Here is a 17,291-nt window from a genome sequence, read left to right on the forward strand (position 1 = left end):
GAAGTTGATACGAGATGATGTTTATGTGTTTGTTACGTGCTACACTGTTGATGGTTTCTTTAATCTTCCTGGCCGTTGTTCTGGATTCTCTGTCAATGATTTTCTTTTCATCCCAATTAAACTGATGACTTCTGCTCCAGCTGTGGTCCGCAATTACGTTTTTCTTCACATCTCCGTTTCTCACTGCGCGCATATGTTCTTGTACTCGTTGCTTAAACTTTATTTTTGTTTCGCCAATGTACACTGCATCACACATCTTTACACGGATTTCGTATATAACATTGCATTGTTCTTCCAGGTTTATTTTGTCTTTTGGTTTAGACAAAGTGCTTCTTAGGGTGTCTTTAGAGTTAAGAATGCATTTGATCTTGTGTTGCCTTAAAACTCGACGAAGGATCTCGCTAATACCTGGTACAAAGGGTAGGAAGGCTGATGTGATGAAATGCTCTGATGTTTCCTTGTTGTCTCCGTTGCATCTTCTCTTCATTGTGTATCGCATGTAACATTTTTATCATCTGCAAAAAAAGTAACAAAGGATAACCAGAAGTCGTATGAAGATAGAGATGAAGTAGTTGCAACGCAAAAAAGGAACGGATGGAAAAGATCAAGAAAGAAAGGATGAAAAAACTGTCTGGACAACAAAAAATCATCAAACTCACTTCGTTCATTAAAAACCCTGATTGTTTAGTTGGTTTGCACATACGGCATCATTTAAAGGAAGAGGATGAAGAGGATGCATATTGGTGTAAAGGAGGAAATTCTAAGTGTAGCAAAACGACATCCAAATCTTAAACGCACGTTGTTTAATGTAGTATATGAGTCAGAACCTGAGACAGTTTCGAGTTTTCCAATAATTTTAGATTTTAAGAAGGGAGACGTTATTATGTTATCTTAAAATATATATAGTATAGTTGTCAAATTAGATATTTTGAGATAGAAATTTTCGTGGTAATGTAACTCGTTCTAAACGTGGAACTTTTCTATGACAAAAACTTCTTCCTTTGAGGATCATTGTTTTGTCAACTTGTGACATGTGGTATATATTGTTCTATTAAAACATTTAGCACTTATGGTTGCTTAATATTTTGCGTTCTTTTTTTTTTATTTAGGTGCAGTTGTTCCATTTTCATCTGGGGTGCATATTTATATTCTGTCAAATATTTTGTACGCTTGGTAAAAGTTTTATAGTTACCAACTTAGTGTTTCACATTTGATCCGCTTGTGGAGCAAATTTTAGCACACCCTTCTTTCAGGGAAAGTGTTTCAAGACTTTCAGCCTCTCCTATGCCACAACGAACAACAAGAATATCGTATAATACGCCTCAAGAGAAACTGTCCAGTCTGTACAGGAGAAGAGATGCAAGCAGTGACAGGGAAACATACCATCATCATCATCATACTGTTGATGAAAACACCACTACTACCTCTGTTACAACGACACCAGGGGCTTTGGAGAAGTCATGGGTAGTCTCAGCACTCATAATCTGGGAAATGAAAATTCACCATCAAGATTTGGAAGAGGGCATACATTTTACCCTAAGTCAACAAAGAAGAACACCAAACCATATCAGAAAGAGTCATCAGCAGCTGGTAGTGGTGTTAGGACTTGCAATAGTGCAAAATTTATAACAAAAGAAGTGGTATTACTAACCCTATAATAACTGTTTATGAGGGCAATACTGGAGAATATTGACCGACGTCAAAGTAACAATACGTGACAGAGGTCAATATTCGAAGGTATTGCCCGAAATAAACAGTTATTATATGGACTATTATCCAGGTACTGCATTTTACAACAAAAAATATAACATTATAAAAGCAGGATGTAGAAACCATGTCTTTATATTCCCATATGGAACGTACATTTTAACAAAAATTTTATTTCTTAAATCGAATATCGTGTAAGCATAGCAGGTTTTCATTCCAGCCACAACATTGAATTCTTTAAAAGATAAAAGTAAGTTTCACTTCTGTTTTGCGTTTTGTTTACTTTTTTTCCGTGTTTATTTACATTTAATGTTATTTAAACATTAAACACGGTTGCTATGGTAGCGGGCAATACCGTGGAATATTGCCCGCTATGACGTAAGTTCTAACTAATCACATTGCACGATTTTTGAAAATATCGATGCCGCCCTTTTACCCGGGTAATAATACCCAATAATAACAAAACAAAAATTATTCGAGGTGAGAGAAAAACATTACTTATGGAGCAAGGTTTTATTCGTAGTGAATTGGACCTTGATAAAAGTTGGGATGAACGTGAAGTTCATGAATTTTTAAAATCCTCATTCAAGGATAAACTTGACCTGTTAGACAATCCAAAGTAAGTATAAGGCTTTGCATATTGTTGTAAAAATGTCATGTGAAGTAAACCTTCTTGCCCTCTTTCTCTTGCTCTTCTACAGTTGACACTTTGGAGCATCAGGTACACACACCAGGTATATATTTGTCTTTTTTTAGAAGAAACATGGTAAATACCAGACAGGCAGGGTGCTATTGAGTGTGCTATTTTTATTTTAGTGTCACAATATTTTTGGCAGTGGCTAAAAATAAATTTGTTCGTAGTGATGTGGAGATCAACAAATCTTGAAGTGAGCGGGAGGTCATGGAGCACTTCCAAGATATATTCAAGGAAAAAATGCAACACTGTCTTCCGTTATTATGAAAGTTGGGAAAAGTTTTTCAACTGTATAAACACTAATCAGATATATTGTGTTTGTACATGGAGTTTGTACATCGTTATCAAAATCAACGTTAGGCAATGGAGCGTCATCGTCAATACCACAATTATTCCATGTCTGACTGTGACACATCCAGCCTTGGTTGTCTCCAACAACTCTCCATGAACTCACTGGGGTAAACTCAGTAGAGTTTTCTTCCCATAACCTGTCAAATCCTTGTTTTAAACGTACAACTTCTTGAATTATAATGTTAATTGGGCTGACAATTCCCTCAGAAATGGGAGTTTCTACATCCACAACTCTCCGACAAAATACAGTTAAAATGTTTAAAAAATCTTCCAATCATCTGCACCAATATTTACAAACATTTACGTTGGTAGTAAACAGATGCCTTCTTGCATGAGAGACCAGAGAGGTAAATCTCTGAAAAAATTTTCAATGTTTACATTTTCATCCGCTCTTTTTAATCATCGCGAGTCACGCGCAGTTACCTTGCGCAGTTATCTTATATATATAAAAAGTAGACCTTATATTTTTAAAAGATTGACCTTATATAAAAAGTTTGACCCTATGTATAAAAAGTTTGACCTTATATATAAAAAGGTTAACATTATTTACAAGAAAGTTAACCTTGGATATTCAAAGTTTACCTTATAAATAAAAATGTTAACCTTATATATAAAAATGTTAACCTTATATATAAAAATGTTAACCTTAAATATAACAAGAAACCGGGGCGGTTTGAACACTCACACGCTTTTGACCCTGACATTCTAGCCTACTCATCGCCCCGGACTTACTGCGTTCCTCTGGGTCTATTGTCAAATTTTCCTTCTATAAATTCTGAAGATGTTAAGGACCGACGCATGCACATAAGAACGTATAAATATGGGCATGGCTGCTGGCGCTCTCTCAATGTTTTCATTCCCAGTTCTCTATTCGAAGCGCGGTTCGTACAAGGGTTTGCTATCAGACTTAGTAGACCACGAGAACGCAGAGAAATGGTTTACGGGTAGACTATGACATTCTGGCAGTTGAAAGAGGATTTTTTTAGATTTTTCTGAGCTTAGTGAGAGTTTTATCGTAAGGGGGGCAGCAACAGTGCTTGCATTTAGAGGGCAATAGACTGAATTGAAATAAAAGACAAAATAAAAAACAACTTCAACATTTTCTTTTGTCTGTCGACAAACTAAAACCATAAATAACAGAAGCATACCCAAATCGAGTATAACAATACTAATATAAAATCACAGATTGAGCAAAAAAATGGAATACTGAAAAAAAATAGTAATAAAAAAAAACGATACTAAATTCCATCATGTGTTCATTATGCGTGCGAATCTATCAATCTATCAATCAATGAATACTTTTGCTTCGACTTAAAATTCACGAAGTAAACATGAATGCACACAAATTTTAATGAAAGAAACAACAACGAAAATATCACTTATGAAAGGGAAGGATTTACAAAAAGTAGAACTCGCCTGTTCGAAATTTCTCGAAATCTTGCAAACGTAACACAACAAAAGTAGTAACAAAAAGAGTTGAAAACTGGTACTTCAGGTTTGAATCCTTAAAAGTCACAAGCACTTTTAACACAACAATCAATGTAAAACCTGAAGCGAAAAGGAGCTGACAGTTCAGACTCGATACTCATAAATGTTATTATATAAACGATAAATATATATGTTGTTTTGTTTTTCTTCCCTATATTTCACGTCGTTTTTCATTATATTGTTCTTTACGCAAAAAGTTTTTTGATATATATTTCTGTTTTCTAGAACTTGCACGTTGTTTATCGACTGTCTTTTTAATGTCTGCCGTGGCTTCGTCATCAACTTTTGAACATATTGAACTTCAAATGGGCAATTCTCAAAGTCTGCAAGATTTTGTCGATAATTTTTTTTAATACGGCTTTGTACATCACAAAGCGACTTGAATTTCAGTAATATGGATGAACCATCGGGGCTGAAACTTCCGTGACTATCTCTACTGTGTGGGTGAAATAGATAAATGGACATTTTTTCCCAAATAATCGAAACACTATATCCACCAGCTATAAAAATTAGACCGTTTCCAACAGAGGCAGAGTTCATGGCATTGAGCTGCGCAAAATATCTAACATCACCTAAAAAACCTGTGAACTTATCCCCCAACACTACAGCTACACACCGTTGTTCAATGTTTACAACAGACGGTAATTCTTCAACACTGAGAGGCCGGTATATTTTAACATTTTTAAAGTTATTATCACCACACTCCAAAACATAATCAAGGTCAAATGATTTCCAAAAAGATGTTCGCTTAATTGCTGACCAACATATTGACAATAATGAGTTACACATACATTGAATACCTGCAGTGGACCCAAATTTTTGATCACCTTGATGAAATGAACCTGATGTAGATTTTATATGGATAGGAGAAGGGTCAGCAGATAGGGAAGTTGCCATAATAGAGCATAAAATATTTTGTTAACAAAGTTTATCATAGAAGGCTGAATAAAGCTGAACAGTGTTGAGGGACCAGCTTGGAAAGACAGATGATGTCAATTTTCAAACGCTAGCCAAAGTCAAAAATGATGATTTTTGTTGGAAAGCTGATAAAATATGATAAAATGATGTGATCAAAATGTTTTAAGCTCCAAAATGACGTGATAATCAATCTGAAACCATAGTTGAAAGACTAATCATACCAAAAATCCACAACAAAGTATATAAAAACCAAACCAACTTCAACAACGTGCAATGAGTTTTAAAATGGCAGAGCTTACCAGCCAAACTTTTGGCAGATCCAACATGTGCGGAGGTCTGGACCTGTGGGCGCGATAGAAGCGCGCATTGCGCAAAAATGTAAAAACGGCGCGCCATCTAAAAACTTTTCGTTCCCGAAGTTGCCTTTGAAACATTCACCAACCTAAAGGTGTGAGTGAATAATGTTAACCTTATATATAAAAATGTTAACCTTATATATAAAAATGTTAACCTTATATATACAAATTTAAACTTATATATACGAAGTTGACTTTTGTCCACTTTAGCAGGGCATAATGAAGTCTCTCAATGTTAAGATTACAGTTCATAATCTTTTTTTACTGTTTCTGTTTAATTGTTTTGCTTTTATGCATTGATTTTATGTTATTTTTAGGCTGACAGCATCATTTTTACTATCTGGTCTAAAAATTACACTCTTGTCAAATATTTTGTACTCTTCAAAAGCGTTTGTAAAATTTTTGAATAGTGTGGTGTTTTATTATGTACCTGTCAATATCTTTCGCATTTTCATCAGTTTGGAAAGATTTTTTCAACTATGAGATCATATTTTCTATCTGCAATTTACACCTTTGTCCGAAATTTCGTACACTCTAATACACTTTCTTTAACGTTAAAATTGCAGTTGATAAAATTGTTACTGGTTGTTGTATACTTTCTCGCACTTTTAGAGCGACTTGTACTAATATTTGAGCTATGACGTCATCATTACGTTATTAAAATTAACCATTAAAAATTGATAAATTTTTTCTTTCACAAATGTACTATCTACTGTACAAATTTTGAGTTTTTACCATGCCTCAATCTAGAGTTATTGATTTTTAAAGACAGAAATGTTGAAAAAACCTATACATGACCCCATCTTTGTGCCGTGTTTTGTTGCGAAATTGGCCGAAAATCGCAACAAAAAAGGGCTATAATATCTATCACAAAAATAACAAAATGTAGAGAATGGCTTGGAGTTAGGAGTTGCGCGACCCCTCGTTGAAACCGTATAGAAATATAGAAAACGTTGGATACGGCTAGAAGGTCGAGCGGCGCATAGAAAAATTTGACCCGAACAGCCTATTTGAGACTTAGATATCACTATAATAAATTCCATCGATGTTAGGACTGAAACAAAGTGGTTTTGTTACGACCAAAGACAATATTGTATCTTTTTATAGGGTCGAAAATTTACTTTTATTTTACTGAAATAGCTACAATATATATATTCTAATTTTATATTCTTAGTTTCACCATTATACCATATTTTAGATAGAATTTAATTCTAAATGTGAAAGTGTTAAAATTCATTTTCTATCCCTGTCCGTCCGTCATGCGCGGTTTTTCGTCCAATAAAGTCTTAGTTTTGGTGTTATGGTTCAAAATTATTGTATTAGTTCTTAGTAGAGGTAATCAAACTATTTTCCATTTAATTTCTATTGGTACTCAAACTATCGTTTGTCCGTCCGTCACGATTACTGATTGACTTATATTTAAGATATATTTACATATGAGTATCTTTCAGTTATCTATTAGACACCTGGTCGCCAAACCTTTAGGTCTCATAGTTCTCAGAGTCTTGAATATTGGTCGAAACTACCTCTTAGGTTCCAATAAAATCTACGTAATCGGAAAAATATAGTAACTTTGGTAGAATTATCCTTAGCACTTTACAGTCACAACAAAACATTATTTCATCTAGCAAAGTTTAGACATGTTTTATGGGGCTTTTTTATGCGAATTAAAGTTGATGGCCTGCGGATAAATCCACGGGTTTGCTTGTCCTTTATTTACCGCATTTCGCGTGTCTCCCCGCAGCGTGACAGACAGCTGTGTAAGAGTTTTATAAAATAGTCTAAAGGGGGACCCGGCGTCGAAACGCTACGTTGAGCACTTAATAAACCTGTAAACTGTATAACACATTCAGGTGAAGCGACTTAGCACACATACACAGTATGGCGAAATTGAGTGAAGCGCACACTCCAAAATAGTTTTTCGTGTGTAAATATATTTTTGAAAAAATATCTCACAACTTAAGCTGAAAACAAAAACACAGTTTACAACCTGTTGTTACCTCATGACAAAAAAAGTCACGCAATATTTTTTATTTTGCGAAAAAAGTTCCCGTGACAGTTCAAAATGTAATTGTCAGACCCAACTGCGCGCTTTGTCTGCAAAAATTAGGTTCTGCAGGGACTTTCTCAAATAAAGCAGAGTGCAACCCTTTTGAACAAAATACAGCTGAAATAGTCGAAAGACCACATGCTGAAAAACTGTACGGGTGGATAAAAATGGTCCCAAATAGACCTTTTAAAGAGGCCAGCGGTATATAAAAATAGTCGAATGCCATTCTTTACTTATAAATGAAATCGCACGTAGCTCTTCAACTCCACGTTCAAGGTTAAAAGGTGATATAAATAATGTGCATCCTTCTTTTCTTGTTAAATTCTCGGGATTTTAATTATTAGGAAATCGCAGCGAGAAAGGGAAAATTGGGTTAAACTTATTTCTTTAATATTAAGAAAAGTACTTAAAATAAGGGATTGTTTTGCCTTAATGAATAAAAATATACTTAATGCCAAATATAGAAATCCAAGTTTCGAGTATTTCGTGATTTGCGCTCCCTAAGTCATATGAGTTAGATTAGTTTTACTGAGTAACCATCAGAGTAACCGTTTTAGTAAGAAATCAGTGTTCCATTCTGATATGCGGTTAGGTTCAAACAACGCAGTGTTACATGTTGTTATAACATTTACATTATATTGCATGCAATTCGCCCCCTTATGTAATTATTTCATTCAAAGAACATTTTCTAAAATTTTTTCAGAACATATATTTTAAGAATTGGAAGTTTTGGGTCATGAGGTGTCATAACTCTTTTTAATATCAGGATATATTTTTTAATTTTTACACATCACAACACCTAAAACGTCTAAAATGTTAATTCAAATATATCACGTCCTTCTAAAAATTTTAAAAATCTGCGTAATAATTATCGTGCTTCGAGTGATTTTCTGCTAATTTATGTGGTTAAAAACATTACAAGAATAATTTGTTTGGCCAACTAATTATATATCACTATTATATAATATTCTTTTCCCTCCTATTTTAATTCTATCCATAATGATATTCTTATTTTCATGTGTTATTGCTATTAACGAAAGGGCTGGCGAACGTGTTATCTTAATTTCTGATTGTACACATCTGTTATCACCCAGACAAATTTCTACTATTATCTTTTTATTCTGCTCTTGTAAATAAATTATCACATTCACTACTGTTTTTCAGTATAATTAAAACAAATGGTAAGAAGCGAATCAGTAGAAAAATTGTTTATTAGAGTCGAACCTAAATAGACCTACGTCACGGTAGAACAAATAAAATGGCCAGCAAGATAAATATATTTCTATACAAATTTTAAGAATAACAAAATGTTTGGAAAACTTAAGTTCTTAGTTGATGCTGTCCTTGGCTAATATCTAATATAAAAAAAACACATCAATTCTACTTTTTCTGATTTTTAATTCAATATATTTGCAATTTTCACTGTCACTCGTTTATTCCAAATTTCAAAATAAATTTATTTTACATTTTGACACAAACATCTGCATATTAGTACAAGTAGAACATGTCCAATTTTAACGCACAAAATACCCAAAATTTTGCCTTACCACTTACTACCGACTAATCTTTGTTTTCTCGCATACTAAGAATGAACAAAAAAGCGATGCAAGGGATGTACGTCGGGCGAAAATCTGCTAACCAGAATATGTACAACGGGAAAAGCCGCAAAATTTTCCACGGTCAAACGATTAATCTTTGGTGCTGTAGCAGAAGTTAAGATGCAGAAAGGCAGATTAATATAAATAAAATTATAACAGCAAATTAAAATTATAGATCTTCTGTGATTGTGTTGGCACTACTCGACATCTCGCGTCGCGAACTTTGTCCATAATGATTTTTACCATTCTTATCCACACCCTGGATATGAAGTCGCTTTTGGATTCGCCGTAGAATAATCCTAAGGGCGAGTAAAACCTTTCGTCTATAACCATCGGTAATTGTACCGTAAATTAAAGGATTTACCATGGCTTGGAAGGTGAATAAGAAACGCGGTATTGTACTGATCAACACACTAACTTCATAGGATGCTCTCAGATAGCCAATGCTCTTTAACATAATTAAGATCTGTGGAAAACACGTACAAATTAAGTAGACCACGATAAGTTTGGAAATCATTCTTACGACACGTGTGTTCGATATTGAATTATACTCCCGCGTCATCGAACGTAATAACTTTTTTCTTTTCAGCATGGAATAGAGCATAAGCATATTCAACACAAAAACCAAACACAACGGAGCGATGATTTGTAAAAAAACATTTAGTAAAACATACACTAATTCGAACGCTTTGGCAGGGTATATTATCTGAATATGTCTTATGTTTGTGTCGGATATTTTCAATGAACTGGTCAAGAATCTTGGCACAGATAAAATAAAAGAGAATATCCACACTGCTATGACAGCACGCTTTGCCTTTTTATGACTTTCCACGTGCACCGCAAGAGGGTGGAGTAGCGCTCTGTATCTGTCAATGCTCAAAGCACAGAGAGTCAACGTAGCAGATAATTTAAAAAAATATATACACGCCATCCAAAACTTTGCTAGAGATTCTGAGAATATCCAGCAATCGTAGTTAAATATGATAACAAAATCAAAGACAGAACATACCACTAGGAAAACGCTGTCTGATATGGCTAAATTTGTCGTGTAAAGATGAATAGAACGTCGTATTGTTTTCATGACTATTACTACTAGAACAGCAGTGATGTTGAAAAAACATCCAAGGATGAATATGGCTATATAACCACACATCAATGCTCTGCTATACGCAATGGTATATGCATACTCATAAGTACTACATGTAAGTCTTGTTGTGTTGTTATTCATTGTTTTACAGGTAACTAACTAGCAGTCTGTTTTTGCCTGCCTATCTGACAAGTGACCGTGTCTTTGATTCTTCTCTCGAAAACTTCTATTTAACATGCCAAAACTGTTGTTAATAATGAATATTTATTCCTTACACGAACGAAAGAGTGGGCGATTAGAGTGGTTTCCGAAACTGACACATTATCCCACTAAAACACCTTAAAGTTTTGATCTTTATATCATTGGTTATATTGCGATATGCCACTACTATCACTTTCGAAAAAGACTCCCCAAGTCGAGAAAATAAATTCTTATTTCAAAAACACATGAGCCTCTCGGGGTCACGTAACAGGAAATCTTTTTTCTCTCCAGGTTTATCAAATGGGAGATAACATTTTATAACGATAATAACCGGTTTATTGTGGCTCTCTAGCCTGTATTTGTTTGGTTTAAAAAGGCTCCTTATCATAATTTTGCAAGCTATTTTTTTATTATCTTCTGGTAGAATCTCAGCAGAATATTTGAAAAGATATTGTAGTAACATCTGCTTTCCATACAAGGATATACCTAACACATTTTAAAAAGAAATAAAACATTGTTAGCAGACCGACTGATAGGCGTTTCTTTGTTGTGGTTTAAATAGGAATTATTATCGTATATATTAATTCCCTTGCGTGAGTAAAATTGTCAGTCCACGAGACGCAACTCACGGGTCACTTTCTTATGGCGTGGCCGTACGCTAAAATTTACCAAAAAAACGTGAATCAGGGGGTTACTATTTAAATATTTAAATCTCTTTTTTTATTACTTTAAAAAAGAAAACTCCTTTTATTTATTTTATTAAAACTTTTATTTTTTTTTTTAAATGTTCCTATTTGTTTTTTGTTTGTTTTAAAAACCCCGTTGGCCGGTATAGATGGAATATTTATTTTACCCCCGGTTTACCATATGCACGCCGTATCTCCTGGATAAAAGTTGTTTATCAACTGAAAAAAGAAAATCGAAGCGAAGAAGTTTGTTTCTTTTTCAAATTAATCCTGCAAAAAGTTATTTTAAACAATTTTTACTCATCATGAGGTCAGATTAAAGCTGATTTGTTTCTTCTATATTTTCCATTTTTGTTTTGGTACCGAGGTTGTATCGCATTCGAATTTGAATGTAATTCGAATCTCAAATGTAAAAAACAAAACTGTTGTTGCAGCGCAACTGTTGTTGTCGAGCAAGAAAAAAGTTTATGTTGAGGTCAGAAATATTTGTTATAAAGAAGAAAAACGTACGAGAATAGGAGTAACTACATCGCAATGCAGATATAACTAGCCTTTTCAAACAGAGATGTAATAAAAAAGGTTTCTTTCCAAAGAACAAGAAGCAACTGGAAAACTTCTGTATTCTCCGCATTTACAGGGATGATCGAAAAGCTCATGGATTTTGGCTGTACTGAAACAAACACCTATGAATGTGGAAACATGAGGATTGGTGAAATTCACTCATGCTTGAGATCTATTGCGGGCCCTTGAGTAAGCCCTGCCTCCTGCAAGACACCAGCCACATTTATATAACCTCAAAAAGAGAATTGATTGGGAATATATCAGACATTTTCGTACATTTTCAATTTGTTTTCTTCGGGATGAAGCGAAGTTTAGTAACCAAAGTAAATAACTGATTGAACTTTTATCCAGAGAATGCTAACAAGAGGAGCCTACTGAAAAAGCTAAAGAAAAACAAGTGTGTTGTTTCAATTATCTGGTAGAGTAACGAATTTAGGTGAATAAGGTTTTAAAGTCGTTTACAAGCTTACAGCTAAACTTTACCTTAAATATGAAGTTAAATGTTTTGTCTTTATCATAAAGATATTTTTTTTGTAAGAATATACTTAGGGTCAGTTAAGGATATCTTAAAAATATGTCCAACCTCGATTGTTTTCTAAATAAATATAGGAAGAATTTAAAATAGCTATAGCAACTTATAGCAAGCTTTATTTTATTAAGGCATTATATATTTTAAGGCCATGATGATAGTGTTTGTCAAGAAAGTTAAGAACATTTTTTGTAAGAATATACTCTAAACAAATGTCAGAATATCCTAAGAATATGTCTAAGCTTGATTTTTTATATTATGCACAAATTTAATTAAAAATTTACTTTTTATATATCTCACAAACTGAATCTTTTTTTGTTCAAAGCAATGGGCCGTTACGTAGCAGAATTTTCCGATAGCTATACCAACTTTTAGCAAGCTTTATTTTATTATTATAGCCCTGCTAAAAATATATTAGGTACAATAAGAATAGTCTTTGTCAAGAAAGTTAAGAACATTAAGGCTGAAACGGAATAATTCTTATAAAATACGCGGTGTATATCCTAGATAAGAATTTTAAAAAGCTATAAAATGTAATTTTTCGACTGTTACTGGTTTTTAAATCAATGTTTACATCTGTTATGTTACTGTTTGAAATATTATTCGATTCTTAAATTCGAAAACACTGCATTGCTATCATGCACGTTACGTTTGGGCATTGGGAGGGTTTCTGTATGCAATAGACTAAATAGCTGATTTGGTACGATGCATTAGAACTGTACGTTGTGATAATTTTGAAATAACCTTTTGTGTGTTACTTAACGATTTTTTCTAATGTCTCGTATACCATTTTCCCTGATGTACTTTTGGCATCGCGAAGCAAGTATATAGCTTTAGCAGATTTAAATTTTTACATAACCGTTGTTGGCCACCTTGAGTTTTGATAGACCTTTTGCATTTTTATTTTATTTTTAATTTCTTGTTGGACCTGCTTATATTTTTAAACGTTCTGTATAATGCAGATTGTCAGCAACCTCGATCCCAGGGCTTTTTTCTCTTTTATTATTATTTTGTTATTGACGCACATGTTTATTTTTTAGACGTTTTGTTTCAACGGTTATAAATATAGAATAATGTAAATTGTGAATCTTAAAAATTCAAACTCCTATGTTTTTATTTGGCACCCCTCAAAAGGACTCAATGAGAAATTCATTATAATCAGAGATTCAATGGATTCTTCCACGGGAATTCAGATAACTGTTAATTTCTAATATTTTGTGTAAAACTTCGAAAGGGTGGTTGTATGCAATAGACTGAATATCTAATTTTAGTATGACGTGTTACAAAGTGTACAGTGTTGGAATTTTGTAATAACTTTTTTTGTATAACTTGGCAAAACATGTTGGATTTTTTAAATGTCTGGTATACTCTTTTCCCTGGTTAATTTTAAGCCGACTTCGCTTTTAAAGAAATGGTTGTTAGACGCCTTTGATTTTGTTATTTTGCATTTTGTTTTTTATTTTATTTTTGTCGCACCTGCTTATATTTTCAACATTTTGGTTTCAACGAGTATCGGACACTGCGAGCAACCTCGATCCCAGGGTTTTTTCTCTCTATTTTCCGTCCTGTTATAAAAAAAAGTTAAGGGCCAAGATTGGGTGGTGAGATTTTTTAAAAAATTCAAATTACCATGCTCTATGTTTTTGTTTGATATCCATTACACGCATTTTATGGAGATATTTAGTGAGATGTATTTTGAAATAATTTGGTAATCTTTCCGAATAATTTTCGCATTTGTCAGAGGGTCAGAGCAATTAATTTTAGTAGATTTAGATTCTAAATGTCACATGTATACTGCAGTTGTTGGACACCTTCAATTTTTTTTGGTCATTTATATAATAATGCAGATTGTAAAATTCGCACTGCTATATTCTTTTTTTTTTGATGGTAAATCTCTGTTCTATAAACTAATTGAGAGATACAGTGGATTCTTCCACGGGAATTCGGCTAGTTTTTAGTATCTCTCTTGACATGCTTTTAGAAAGTTGTTTAAATAGATAAAAAAAACTCCAGAGCAAGGTCTGATAAAAAACTAACGATCAATTTGCATCGAAAAGCTCTCCAAACACGCGTTTTTGCATCGTTATAAATATGTGAAGAACTTACAATTTGAAATCGAGATCATGAATTTATTTACACCAAGAAAAATGATAAAGAATAACTTGTTTTGCCGTCAAAATTGTTATGTTTAGGTGTTATAAAAAAGATTTGGGAATCGCTAACTAAAAATATGTGTTAAATATAAACAATACAGTGTCAAAATGAACGGGGGAGGAACGAGGGAAACAATTACTACAATTGATGAGGTGAAAAAACAGCTACCTGATGTTTCGTATCTAATGACAGCTGGTTCTATTATAGTTAGAAGTTGCAACCCTCTAAAGATTTTTTAAACGTAATACCGCAAGGAAAAGAATGGTTGGCGCAAATATGACTTGACGGTTGAAAACATGGAATTTTTTACCGCAATTTTAGCAGAAACCGAGTCCTTCCAAAATGCATAACTCCTTCGCCGAGTTTCTTATAGATCAGATGACTTATAAAGGACTTAAAGATAGCATTTGTCGATAACATTTAGCAGGCCCCTGTCAACAATCGACATAAATATGAATATATTTTCTTACAGGATATTTAAACTTTATGAATTGATGAATGAGAAATTCGAATTTTTCCGATAAGTAAATTTATGGTGGCTGACAGATTGTAGGCATTTGTACGTATTTTTTTCAACGGTAATTAGTTTCTTCATTTTGACGCCATGCTAAACAAAAAATAATAATACTAATATCCAATTGTTTGCAACAAACCCTTTATGACGTAAAGATACGGGTAATCCCTTTACTCCTTTTTGTCGGAATAAATTCTTATTACATAATCTTTCTTTATAAAGTTTTGAGAAAAAAAATTACAAAAAAAGCAGGAAGACGGGTAAAGCGAGGAAGAAATATTTCCAATTAAAATAATGCCATATTGCAGTAAGTTGTGTTCATATAGTTTTAAAGTTTAAACAGCGTAATTTGTAGAATCTTTTATTAAAAATTATGGCTTAAAATGAACAAGGAAGTTCTAAGCACTAAATAGTTCTGTTATTGGCTGTCAAAGTCAGTCAAAGTCAAACTAAATTAATTTGGCACACATAAAAAAAATAAAACCTTAAAAACAGAATATCCTTAAACACATAAATTTTAAAGAGATTTTTGACAAATGTCATAAGTAAAATGAAAAACAACGATCTGTGGTAAGTTTTAAATAGAAGAGAAATTATCAAAGGGATATTACCATACTTGGGAGGAGGATGAGTTATTCAATAATAAAGGGAAAGTAAAGACTTACAGTTTAGAATAATATATCCCTACTAGCTCCCACATATCGGAAAATTATCTACCCCCAGTAATACAATACGGTTACCCCTTATTGCAACACAAAACATCAGAAGACATAATATACAAGACATAATAAGACAAGATAGAATTGTAACAAATAGTTTATTAGTTTTAAATTTATTTATAGATTTATTTATAGATATTTATAAGATAAAATAAAGTGTTTAGCCTGATCAACATTCAAAGGTTGGCATAATATAGGTTGAAGAATGTGGAATTAATTTTTTGAGCGATTTTGTTGTGGGAATTACAGCAGAGAGTAGACTCCCTGGAAGAAAAAGGAAAATGCAGTATGTGTTAAAGCAGCAACAATGTGATTAGATAAACAGTATTAGATAAAACGTTTACCAAGTTTACATTTTTATGGTAGTTTAGAATGTAGCATTTCCATAAGTATTGTTTAGGAATTAGAAAGTAAGAAGGTTGATTTGACTTGGACGCCTTTCGGAAAAACAGTCGTTGGGAGCATTTATGAAACGCTTGAAAATGCGCTAGCCGCACTTTCCTCACTGGCCGCGTGATGTTGTAGATGGCTTAGGGGCACTTTGATTTCAGCACATGAAATAGATGAATTTCTAGAAGATTATTTACAATTTTATTCCAAAGATATATAAAATATTGCGATTTGATTCACAAAATGGAAAACTAAAACAGTTTTTAAACAATAAGAAAAATGTGTCTTTGAATTTGGCCAAAAAAAAAAAAAAAAGTTTTCGTTTCTATCTTTACAAAAAGATTCATTCCTTTTGGATGCAAATTTAAAAGTGGTTGGTTCCAGTGAAATCTTGTTCCATTGTCTCATTGAATCTAAGAAAAATTTGTTTCATTAACATCAATAAAGATTTTGTGTTTGCTGTGGCAAAGGCAGTTAAACATGAAGGTCATCGATATACTAAGGGTGAAGTGGCCATTATTAATTTTCAGGAAGATATCAAAATTATTTATCATCGAAAAAAATCGTAGACGTTGATGGTTACAGTAGTCAGATCCATGCATATCCTGTTCAACAAATCGGCAATAATGAATCGATCTTAATAAACAGCTTATTAAATTATCAACCACTGGCATTATATACTTATGAGAATGTTGATCATGTTATTTTGAGGTATTGTGCCAATCAATTAGGTATAACGAATGTGTATGTGTAAATATATAATCAGAGTCTGCTTGCATATTTTTTTTAATACAGTTTGTATTAAATATTTCTTTCTCTATTGTGGTATAGTGCATACCTTAAGGACACAGAGCTTTGTATTTTTTTAAAAACAATAGTTTACATTTAAGTTTTTTGACATTCTTGCATGCATATTCCTAAATAAAATACTGATTTTAGTAAAAACAAAAACAAAAAACAACACTGATGAAAGAAAAATTTCGAATTGCACTTCAGAATTTTAGAGAATCGATGGCCGTAACAATTGGTATTACCAATTTGGATGGACTACATAGGAAAACTGAATTAGCCAAAGTCCAAAGTTCAGAACTAATTTTCGCATTCAACAGTTTGAACATTCTTTTGAAGAATATTTCGATTTAGATAATATGGAAGACTTGGATTTTTTTATTGATAAAAGGTTTGTTTTTTAGCCATCATTTCTTATGTACTAGTACATCTTTTTTTTTTAATTTTTTGCAACTGCAGCTAATGATAACATCCTCTATAAAACCTCTCGCCCTTTTGT

General features: G+C 33.0%; 1 protein-coding gene across 1 annotated transcript; it reads right to left on the minus strand.

Annotated features, from left to right (window-relative positions):
• Nucleotides 1-8,581: 8,581 nt before the first annotated feature.
• On the minus strand, nt 8,582-10,390 carry LOC130629874 (nociceptin receptor-like). The gene has a single exon (XM_057443251.1). The coding sequence runs from the start codon at nt 10,388-10,390 to the stop codon at nt 9,332-9,334; it is 1,059 nt and encodes a 352-aa protein (XP_057299234.1). The 3' UTR covers nt 8,582-9,331.
• Nucleotides 10,391-17,291: the final 6,901 nt, after the last annotated feature.

This window comes from Hydractinia symbiolongicarpus, chromosome 2 (assembly GCF_029227915.1).
Source record: "Hydractinia symbiolongicarpus strain clone_291-10 chromosome 2, HSymV2.1, whole genome shotgun sequence".
In the NCBI taxonomy this organism is placed as follows: Eukaryota; Metazoa; Cnidaria; class Hydrozoa; order Anthoathecata; family Hydractiniidae; genus Hydractinia; species Hydractinia symbiolongicarpus.

What these genes read in the sequence shown, in the direction of transcription:
- LOC130629874 (XM_057443251.1), bottom strand. Translation starts at nt 10,390, where the DNA reads ATGAATAACAACACAACAAGACTTACATGTAGTACTTATGAGTATGCA.